The 11,708-nt window shown below is 47.6% G+C and overlaps 1 protein-coding gene across 4 annotated transcripts in view; it reads left to right on the top strand.

Moving 5' to 3' along the window:
- Positions 1 to 11,708, top strand: part of sema6e (sema domain, transmembrane domain (TM), and cytoplasmic domain, (semaphorin) 6E) — a 182,305-nt gene that overhangs the window by 155,173 nt on the left and 15,424 nt on the right. For all 4 annotated transcript variants that reach the window (XM_049582618.1, XM_049582617.1, XM_049582615.1 and 1 more), the window contains 2 exons: positions 7,693 to 7,751; positions 8,448 to 8,498. In XM_049582618.1, coding sequence (XP_049438575.1) covers positions 7,693 to 7,751; positions 8,448 to 8,498 — 110 coding nt within the window. The remainder of the gene's footprint in view (positions 1 to 7,692; positions 7,752 to 8,447; positions 8,499 to 11,708) is intronic.

The following is an 11,708-nucleotide window of genomic DNA, read 5'->3' as shown; positions in this document are numbered from 1 at the left end:
GGAAGTTTGTTGCTGTGCATCTTTTAATGTTGTTGAGACAGTGACAGAGGTTTTCCTGTGAGCAGGTTGTGTCAGATGTTACTGATCAGTAAAAACAGAGATACAGACCGAGGTGTTTCTCTAAGATGGAGCCGAGGGGAAGCGTGTGTGATGAGAACAAGAGAGGACTGAGAACTGAACCCTGGGGGACTCCAGAGTTAACGGGCGCAGGGGAACAGTTTATAGGGTCAGGTTGGAGGTGAACCATTCAAAGAACAGGTATATTAAATATTTCAGAGTTGATTAGAGGTGCTAATATTCACACTTTGTTCCCTTCACACAGCTGACTGGACTTCATATTTACCACAGGAGCATCTCCTCATCTCTTTATCTCCTCGTCTGACTGTCAGCAGAAATATTCTCAGTGAAACTGTTTTTAAGGCTCCGCTGACTGTCTGTCTCTGACAAATCAGACACTCAACCTGTTTGAGCTGAGCGCAGATGAAGGACAGCAGGTGTATTCACAGCAGTTAGAGTAGATTTCAGAGGTGACCTCGAGTCACGGTGTCCATTCAGACTCCTCAAACCACTCGAATTCGCCTTTTCTCTGCTCATTCATGCTTCAGGGTAAAGTTCCTGTCAGCCAGTGGAGCTTCAGAGCTGTGAGGAGGTTTTTAGTGACGGAGAACAAACTGAACAGATGGATGAACAGCAGAGAGGTCGATCGTGTCGCTGAAGCTCTGGAAAGGTTTTTATTCACAGTGACCCTGCTCTCCATGAAGGAGTAACTAAACTCCCAGGCCTCCAGCTGACGTTAATGCTTTAATACTGTTCAGCAGGATGTGTCTCACTACGACGTCCTGTCTCGACACCACCTTTACACATTTACACAGAACCACATGACGAATCATGTGGCTCCAATGTGGGATTTCAGGCAGCGTGATGACATCACAGGATCAAAAGAGGCGTGACATGTAATGCTGGTCTGTAGTGTGACACATAACATACGTGTCAGCAGCTCTTCATAAACAATAACAATGACATCACATGTCAATAACAATCATTTAGCATCAGGAAATGTACAGTTTGCATACAGTCTCTTTCAAAGTAAAAGCAGTACGTTGGTACAACACCACACACACGTGGTTACGTTTAGTCAACACACACACGTGGTTACATTTAGCCAACACACACACGTGGTTACGTTTAGCCAACACACACACGTGGTTACGTTTAGCCAACACACACGTGGTTACGTTTAGCCAACACACACACGTGGTTACGTTTAGCCAACACACACACGTGGTTACGTTTAGTCAACACACACACGTGGTTACGTTTAGTCAACACACACACGTGGTTACGTTTAGCCAACACACACACGTGGTTACGTTTAGCCAACACACACACGTGGTTACGTTTAGCCAACACACACACGTGGTTACGTTTAGCCAACACACACACGTGGTTACGTTTAGCCAACACACACACGTGGTTACATTTAGTCAACACACACACGTGGTTACGTTTAGCCAACACACACACGTGGTTACGTTTAGCCAACACACACACGTGGTTACGTTTAGCCAACACACACACGTTGTTACGTTTAGCCAACACACACACGTGGTTACGTTTAGCCAACACACACACGTGGTTACGTTTAGCCAACACACACGTGGTTACATTTAGTCAACACACACACGTGGTTACGTTTAGTCAACACACACACGTGGTTACGTTTAGCCAACACACACACGTGGTTACATTTAGTCAACACACACACGTGGTTACATTTAGTCAACACACACACGTGGTTACGTTTAGTCAACACACACACGTGGTTACATTTAGTCAACACACACACGGTTACATTTAGTCAACACACACACGTGGTTACATTTAGTCAACACACACACGTGGTTACGTTTAGCCAACACACACACGTGGTTACATTTAGTCAACACACACACGTGGTTACATTTAGTCAACACACACACACACACACATGGTTACATTTCCTCCTCCTGGGTGAAGATCGGTGGTTGCTGGACCCATCCACCACCCCTTCCACGTGCCCTACTCAGACTTTTGCCACCTTAGCTTTTGTTGTCCGACCACGTTTCCCCCTGCTGGGGGCCACTGACACTGTTGGACGTCATTTAACAATAATGGCAACGTGACAGCACAGCTTTTTTTTGTCTGTGTCTGACGCTGGAAGTCACTAACCATGTGCCGGATTTTGACGACTTTGGAGTGAGACCAGGTTGTTTTACCAACAGGATGTATTGATTGAACTGATTGATTTTAATGTGAAAGGGTGTTTCCTCTGGTTTTTGGTAGTTCGTCTTCAGTTAATTACAATGGATGTGTCGCCCCTCCGGCTGTATCAGCAGTAAAAGTATTTCCCAAAATGTTGGACTATTCCTTTAATGGTCGGTTCATAGTTCATCTGTCAGGTACATCACACAGTGTTAATCTGTGTGACTCGTTGTCTTCGGACCTTTGAGTGGTGCTGAACGTGTCCTGTGGTCCTTCTGACAGGGGGAGTGGTTAATCTGATGATGTACTTCCTGTTGAGACGGAGGATTGAATGAGTTCAGAAGGAGCATGAAGAGACTTTAGTTTGACCTGTTGATCCTTCCTGCTGAACTCTGAGCTCTTCATTAAAGACGATGTGAGGAGGTGATGTGATGAGAGGGTTATTACAGATGTGTGTGTGTGTAACGAGTCAGGGAGAGACGAGGTTTTTAATTTGACTTTAAGGTTTAAGTGTTCAGGGTTTGAATCGCAGGTTGAGGTTCAGATGGCAGTGAAGTGGCATGTGGTTTGAGGTCACTACAGCGTCCTCACAAGTCCAGTAAGATGTGTCAGTGTTGGGGAGAGAGGAAGTGCCGATGTGGTTTCATGCTGGCGAGGAGCTCCAAGCCGCTCGCAGAGGTTTGATTTATGAGTCAGCATTTAGAGTCCTGGAAGGAGAAAGCGATGGAGCAGAACGACAGAGAGAGATGGGCCAAAATATCCTAAACAAGAGGAGGAGGAGTGACGGAGGACAAGTGGGACAGAGGAGGAGGAAAGAGATGTTAGAAAAAGGAGGAGGAATGAAGGAAAGCCAGAAGAAGGAGGGCTGAATGACGGAGAGAACGTTTTCAGTCTGATTCCAGAACATCTGTTTTTCATTTGGGGTTTTTTCTGTTGAGGAAACGGTTGTGCTCGGTCGGTCCGACTGTGAGGCCCCGAAGATTTAAATAATATCTTTGTATGTGTGAGTGAGAAGAGGAGAGGAGGGAATGATAAAGGGACAAGAGAAGGACAGTGTGAAAGAGACCTGAGCAGAGTTAAAGATGAAGCAGTTCCTCCTCCTCCTCTTTTACATCAGTCTTTCATGGACCATCAGTCTCTTTTCTCCTGCAGTCCTTTCTCATCCAGAGCTGCCATACATTTTAATGACTGATTTGTGGTCGATCCGAGGGGACAGGCGAGAGAGAAGAGGGAGGTTTCACAGCCCTCTTCCTCTCTCCGTCTCACACAGTGAAAGACTGTGAGGCCGGTCGGTTCGGCCTCAGACTGTTTGTGGCTGTTTTAGTTTACGTGTCATCCATAATGCATGTGACATCATCACTGTCGCTGAAGCATAATGCCCAAACAGAAGACGACCAAGGACAAAGGATTGTGGAGGGGATCAGCTGCATCTGCAGGTGAAACACCTGAAAGGATACCACTGACAATATTTCATATCTCTGTTATTACCAAATAAATAACACTGCAGCACTTCCTGTCTTCCCTTCCGTCTGTGGCCCCGAACACATCTGCTCCTGAAGACTGAACCTTTCAAAGCAGCACAGACACAGTTTGGTTTTAAACGAGGAGTCGAGGTGCACGACTGAAAGAAACAACACAACTCAGCTCTGTTAGCTCTGTCCTGTGGTGTCCCGCAGGGCTCGGTTCCTGATCCTCAGTTATTCTCTCTCAGATGATATCCAGCTGTACGTCTCTTCAAACCTGTGAGTCTCTCGGGTTATCTGACTGCCTTCATGTGATTAGAATTTGGACCTCTGTACATGTTTCACAGCTCAGTGCTGATGAGTTGGAGGTTCTGGTTGTTGCTCCCCCTCATTACACAAAGTATCGGGCCTCTTTCCTCTGCAGCTCCCTCACACCTGATTAATTTAAGGGTCATATTTGATCAGTCGACATCATCCTTGACCAAATCTTGTTTTTCCATCCGATAATCTCAGTAAACTGAGATCTGTTGTTTCACCTGCTGGACTGGAAATGATGATACTCATCTCGTATCGACTACAGTAATTCACTTTACTCCTCGCTGAGTGTTTCTGCTTTGGGTCGACTACAAACAGTCCAGAACATTGCTGCAAGACCATCAGGCGATGATCGGTCAGTACCAGCTGATGAGCAGCAGGTGGAGCTAGAAACGTCACAGCAGCTGCAGGACATGAACTCAGACAGGAAATGGTCTGATGTTGACGTGTGACAGACAGCAGCTCCGTGTGTTTGGAAAGTCAAGCAGAATAAAACCACTTCCTGCTTGATGGTGGCGTTCAGCTGTTTGCTCATGTGCATGAACACCAGAGAAGCTCCATTACTCCGGCGTGTTTCTCCAGACGTAAAGGTGACCCGTCATCCTTCTAGTTAACTCAGCTGTGTTTAGGAGGTTTGTTTCACCTCAGCTCACAGTGAGGAGCCTTCTGCTGTTTAGGAGGGAAGGATCCCTGCTCACAGCTTTCAGACTTTGATCTCTGATGAAGGATCAGAGGTGGACAGAGCTCCGGCTGAAGGATTTACATGTTAGAAAGGTTGGAAACAAACATTTTAATCAAGTCAAATAAAACTGACAGCTTCAGATTGTCGAGACTCGTTCTCAGGTGGTGTCATAGCGACTCTTTGGATCGGTGGTTCGATCTGATGACAAAGTCTTTGGTGTGAGACGACCTGAGAATGAGACTCAGCAATCAGCTGTCTGTCCCCAGTTTCACACAGAGACGTTCAGAAAACTCTGATTGATACTGAAGAAATCAAACTGCTGTGATTTATGGTGTGATGTCACAAACCAACATCGTCTCTTTGTTTAAGTTAAAGTCAGTGTTTTTTTCAGACTGTTTTCTTCTGGATTGTCCCCTCCTGTTTCACATCACATTACATCCCTCCGTCCTCAGGAAACATTCAGGATGACAGCGTACAGTCAGAGGGGCCGAGTCTGTAGTGAATTAGAGCAGGTGTAATTTAGTGCTCCAGGTGTGTGTGTGTGTGTGTGTGTGTGTGTGTGTGTGTGTGCATGAAGCGTCCTCCTCTCAGCAGGTTTAACAAACACACGTCCTTAAAGCTGACGGTCTGACGGCTGATTAACTCTCTGAACTGATGTTTGAGCCTCTGGCTGCGTTCAACGCCCTTCTTCTTCTTCTTCTGTTTGTCTCGACAAAGAAAACCAAGTGTTTGTACAACGTCTCGCCTGTGTGTGTGTGTGTTTGTGTGTGTGTGTGTGTGTGTGAGTGAGAGAGCTGCAGGGTTGTTCAGGTTACAGAAGGAACTAATTGGTTTGTTGCAGAGGGGCGTGTGTGCTCATACAGAGTGTTTCAGCGTGACTGTCGGATCATTACGCTCGTGCGGGACGTGAGTCCGTGTCTGTTTCATTTGCTTCATTTCAACATGTAGGAAGATTGTAGCCGTCGCTGCTCAGGTAGAAGAGCTGCTGCTCCGCCATGCTTCAGCTCAGTCTATTACTCAGCTGATGAACGGATGAGTGTTTGATTTGTGATTGACTGGAAGGTGAAAGATGGAGAATCAGCTCAGAGATCATCAGATCGTCTCTCCGTCACTGTGGATGAGCTTCAGGAGGAGAGTTCACACTCACAGCAGGAAGTTCATGACACACTGAAAGATTTAAAAGACTTTAGTTTACATTGAACTCATCGTGATCATTTATTTAATCAGAGTTTACACAAAAGAGCAACTCATCCATACTGAGCATGAGATCTACCAACTTTTATTCAGTCAGTAGTCACTGTGTTCTTACATCAGATTCACCCTCTCACACCAACATCATTTATTTATTTAAGGATTTCACACCATTTGGACAATACAGTAAAAAAATGAAAGAAAAAAATATAACACTGGTGAAAGTAAAGTCCCAGATGAGCCTGTATGTGGCCTCAACTCATGAACTGTATTAGAATCAACAACACAAGTCAAACGATTAAATTAAACATAACAAGTCAAAAGCATAGTGAAACAAATTAATCAATGCAATGTTGATCATATTAAGATATTAATAATGAAATAATAATAACAACAAAGACAATAATTACAGCAACAAAAGCAAACAGCTACTATGATAATAACAATAATAAAGTGAGTACGTCAGTGAGTGTACACAGGTTATTAAACACTGCAAATGATCACGTTCACTCAGGTGTTGTGTTTCCATCACTGCTGATGGGAGCTGATCTCAGGTTGTGTCTCAGAGAACGAGCTGCTGCCTCTGGGAGGAGACTGAGAGCGACTGGCTGCAGACTGAAGACTGTTAGACATTCATTCATGTCTATAAAGCGTTGAAACAAAGTCAGATGGAGGAGAACTCTGCGTCATGATGATGATGATATCATGATTTGTGTTTTTGTGTTTTAGATCTTTATATTTTTTATTGATTTATCTTTTGTTTCGTTGCATCTCATGTCCTGATTGTTACATGTGCTGCACACTGTTGACTCTATTATGTTGTATTTATATGGCAGCAGTTTGGGTGACAACTGCGGAGTCATGTGACCTCGGACTGAATGCCGATTGTAACGTTTCCTGTTACGTTAAAAGCTTGTGGGTCTTTGTGCAGAGGAAACAAAGCTATACAGCAGTGAGAACAGGAAGTGAAACACTTCAGTGTATTTCTCTGGTTCCTGCTGAGCGCTGGTGAAATGACAGAGATTGCAGAAATGTTGTCTGTACCTGTGTATGACTGTGGGAGGTTCAGGTGCAGAAACATTGGTGGGAAATGACAGGTTCAGTTGTTTCTCTGACACTCAGCAGTGCTACAGTCAGACATTTATTACAGAGCAGATAAACTCCAGGTATCAATTTGACCAGCAGCAGCAGCTGAAACACAAAGTGCTGTGTGTGTGTGTGTTTGTGTGTGTGTGTATGTGCGTGGGGGGGGGGGGCAGCACAGATCCTGAGGGCAGAGGAAATTACTGAGTGAAGACGAGGCAGGTGGAAGGTGGAGCAGAGCTGAGGACACGCTGGAGAAAATTACAACTTCTCATCACAAACCGACTCCAGAATCTGCTGAACGCTGCACAACTCATGATAGAAAAGTTTCAGGGTCGGATTTTCTCTTCAGGTCGGAGCACCGTCCCAACAACCGACACAGTGACCTCACACAGACGCAGTGACCTCACACAGCACAGTGACCTCACACAGCACAGTGACCTCACACAGACGCAGTGACCTCACACAGCACAGTGACCTCACACAGCACAGTGACCTCACACAGCACAGTGACCTCACACAGCACAGTGACCTCACACAGACGCAGTGACCTCACACAGCACAGTGACCTCACACAGACGCAGTGACCTCACACAGACACACAGCCAATCAGACGTTGTTCCTCATCAGCAGGAGCATTCCTGAGGAGACTCCAGAGGAGGTTTGTCCAGGTGGACTGATGCAGATGTCCTGACGTGTCTCTTTGTCTTGTTTCAGAGGCGTCTTTGAGCAGGATGTGGAGAGCGGCTCCCAGCAGCAGCCCGATACCTGCCACGGTGAGACACATTTATTTATCCTTAAAGACAGGTGTGATGTGACGGGAGGAACAGGTGACTGTAGATCTGACAGACTCAAATCAAACATCACAGTCTTTACTTCATCAGCGCAGCAGCTCGTGATGAAGAGGATGTTCATCATTTCCTCTCAGAGAGGTTTAACAGAAGATAAAGTGGGTTGTTCAGATCTGTTCGATGTGTCTCTGATGTGATGAACTATTATTCTTTTGTCTCCACCATCATGTCTGCTCCATCCAACAGTGACACAGCAGTAAAGCAGTCAGTAAAATAAGAACGATAGAAACCAAGACAGGACGAAGATCAGATCAGAACATGTGATCAAGTGACATTAAAGAACAGCTTTTTATTGCACAGACAAACTTCTCCTTGAGATGGAACATGTGACCAGGAACAGTTTAACCCTTTGAAGTCTGCAGTAGAAATGGTCCACCAGTGTCTACAGTCGTATTTCTGATTATTGTGATGTCATTTCCTGATTGTCTTCAAATGCTTCATCTCCCTCAATGCTGTATAACTTCAGCTGAAAGATCTGTGACTCAATAAACCACAATAACTGACGGAGGTTTCCTGGAGGGAGCTCCTTATTTAAACTAATCAATCAGCTGTTTCTCTGTCCTGCACCTTTAACACGCCGTGAACACTGATGATGTCATGTCTTTGTTTGTGTTCCTGCAGACGTCCTGGCGACCACTCGGAAGCAGAACACGGCGCTGGATTCAGCGTATGGTCAGTGGACATGTCTTTATCTCTGACCACTGACCTCTGACCTCAGGGCTGCTGATTTGTTTGTTTGTGTTTTGTGTTGTGATGTCACTGAGTGAAACGTGACGGCAACTCATCATCATTGAACATGAACCTTCTCACCGCCGCCACTGTGTGTGGAGCAGCTTCCTGTCCACAGAGGAAATGCTCCAGCAGCTGGATGAGTGGAGTTTCCTCCTCTTCCTCCTCTTTCTCCTCCTCCTCCTCCTCCTCCTCCTCAGCCAGTCTGACAGCTTCAACATTGGGTGAAGCGCTGGACGAGCGGCCTAATGCCCTGTATCAAGACGGATCATCATCCCTGTCACGTCCCATTACTCCCCCGCTGGCCGCCGCACACGGCCCCTGGCACGGCCCGAATAGAAATAGAAGCGGCGGCGAGCTGGCGGCCCCTCAGATAAGATTGAGGAGGTGGTGTCCAGACAATTTTCCAACATTCAAAAGCAGTCCTTTTCAATCAGATAGCTGTTGGCCGGCCTCGTCACTTTTATCTGCACAACTGAAGCTCCGCCTCAACTTCAGGACCAGTTTGTAAGACTTGCTCAAAGTCACATCCCTTTGTCAGCGGACAAATTAGGACACGGGGGAGCTAATGGCGACGGTTGATTAGTAACAGCAATGAGCTCACGCTGCTGAGAGATGTCGGCCATTACTGCTCAGCAGAAGCATTCGTCCTGCGTCCCTGAGGCGGCGGTGTGAACCAGAGGCTTCGGCCCTGCAGAGTCTCGGTCGACTGCAGAAGGTGTCACCTCTCAGTCTGCGGCGTCCTGCAGGACCGCCGTTGCACCGACGCCTCACTGTGCTGTTTGAAGTTCTCTTCACGCAGTCACATTCTGCTTCTGTTGTTTTGGGTTTTTTTTGAGCTGATTCACACAAAAAGCTTTTAAGTCTCGGCACTGAAGATCAATTATCAGCTCCTCTACACAATGAAACAGCCCATATGCCAAACAAAGCTGCTGTCACACTGGGGCTCCGTCCCCCTTCGAACACGCACCAAAGAGAGGACAAGTCCTTTCTTCCACGTCCCCGTCTCCCAGACAATCCAACACCTGCCTGTGGTGGGAATCAAACGCTCCTCTTTGTTCTTCATCATCAGTAAAAAGGGACAGAAATCTGATCCTCGCTGCTCTCAGACTAACACAATCACTCTAAACTGGAGTAATGAAGTCCTGGAGCTATTGTCCACCGTGCCAGGGCCAAACACCCCCTGGTGTCCAGTTTTAATTTGCCCGGCGCAGATGGCGAACTGACGGGGCTCCTCATTCAGAGTGAACGCTGTCAACTGGCTCGCAGTGAGGGAGCGAGGACGAGGTGTGAGCTCTGCTTCGCTCTAACGTTACAGCGGGCTTATTAGTGCAGGAGCTCGAGCCAATAGCAGCATGCTGCTCGCCGGACCTCAAGGACAACACAGAGCTAATAATGCAATCAAGATGTGGAGGGTGTCATCAGGAGGAATCTGTTTGATAATACGAGGCCTGTGGCAGCGAACGCACCGCGTGGCGCCTGGCATATGTCTGAAATGATTCCAAATGTGGTCGTCATCACGTTCGCTGCTCCGCCTCAAGGTGATGTGTTTCCTGTGAGTCGGCCCAAGAAACACAAACAGTCTCTGTTTAACACTCACTGCAGCTGAGTCTGACCAGGGGTCAGAGGTCAAGGTTAAAGAAAAGTTGCAGTCAGGATGAGGTCATCACTCAGAGTCCGTCAGGCATCATTTAAAATGCTGCACTTTGAAACAACTCGATTCAACAATGTTCTATATCAGTTAACGAGTGCTGGGCGACATGTCCGTTACACTCAGTGTGTCACAGCTGGTTCCTTATGGGATCTGTGCAGGGTTCCAACTGTCCTGGAAAACCTGGAAAGTCATGGAAATTAGTTCTTTGGTGTGAAATTGTTACAGTAATTGTCACGTGTCACGTAAAAGTTTGGCTTCTCTGGTCGTTCAGTAGAAGATGAACTGATCTCCAAAAGACATGAAGTTAAAGATGAAACATTCCTTCTGTGTTTTAACTGAGATTTAATTTCATCTTTTACTGTTTCAGAATAACTAAAAAAGAGCCGACCTCAGCCCTGACCTCAGTTGACCTCAGCCCTGACCTCTGCCCTGACCTCTGCCCTGACCTCAGCCCTGACCTCAGTTGACCTCAGCCTGACCTCTGACCTGACCTCAGCCCTGACCTCAGTTGACCTCAGCCCTGACCTCACCTCAGCCTGACCTCAGCCCTGACCTCAGCCCAGACCTCAGCTCAGCCTGACCTCACCTCAGCCCTGACCTCATCCCTGACCTCACCTCAGCCTGACCTCAGCCCTGACCTCATCCCTGACCTCACCTCAGCCTGACCTCAGCCCTGACCTCACCTCAGCCTGACCTCAGCCCTGACCTCAGCCCTGACCTCAGCTCAGCCCTGACCTCACCTCAGCCCTGACCTTAGCCCTGACCTCACCTCAGCCCTGACCTCAGCCCTGACCTCAGCTCAGCCTGACCTCACCTCAGCCCTGACCTCATCCCTGACCTCAGCTCAGCCTGAACCTCAGCCCTGACCTCAGCTCAGCCTGACCTCAGCCCTCACCTCAGCTCAGCCTGAACCTCAGCCCTGACCTCAGCTCAGCCTGACCTCAGCCCTGACCTCAGCCCTGACCTCACCTCAGCCTGACCTCAGCCCTGACCTCAGCCCTGACCTCAGCTCAGCCCTGACCTCACCTCAGCCCTGACCTTAGCCCTGACCTCACCTCAGCCCTGACCTCAGCCCTGACCTCAGCTCAGCCTGACCTCACCTCAGCCCTGACCTCATCCCTGACCTCAGCTCAGCCTGAACCTCAGCCCTGACCTCAGCTCAGCCTGACCTCAGCCCTCACCTCAGCCCTGACCTCATCCCTGACCTCAGCTCAGCCCTGCCCTGACCTCAGCCCTGACCTCAGCCCTGACCAGCTGAGTCTGTGTTCTGATGTTTAAACAGTCACAAAGTGTTAATGATTTATTTCTGTCATGATATGTGAGAGTGATAACAGCAGACGGACTGACGGACCGACCGCTGTCTGCGGCGTCACTGATGTCAAGTCCAACTTGTGTTGTGTGTGTTCATCATGTTGCTCACTGTCATCTCTGCCTCTGTGTTAACGGGTGACAGTTTTCTCTCCACTCACCCTCATGTCTCTGCAGTTGATTCTCCGACT

Source organism: Epinephelus fuscoguttatus, linkage group LG8, assembly GCF_011397635.1.
Source record: "Epinephelus fuscoguttatus linkage group LG8, E.fuscoguttatus.final_Chr_v1".
In the NCBI taxonomy this organism is placed as follows: Eukaryota; Metazoa; Chordata; class Actinopteri; order Perciformes; family Serranidae; genus Epinephelus; species Epinephelus fuscoguttatus.
Note: the sequence above shows the minus strand (reverse complement) of the source record. Positions and strands in the feature narration are given on the sequence as shown.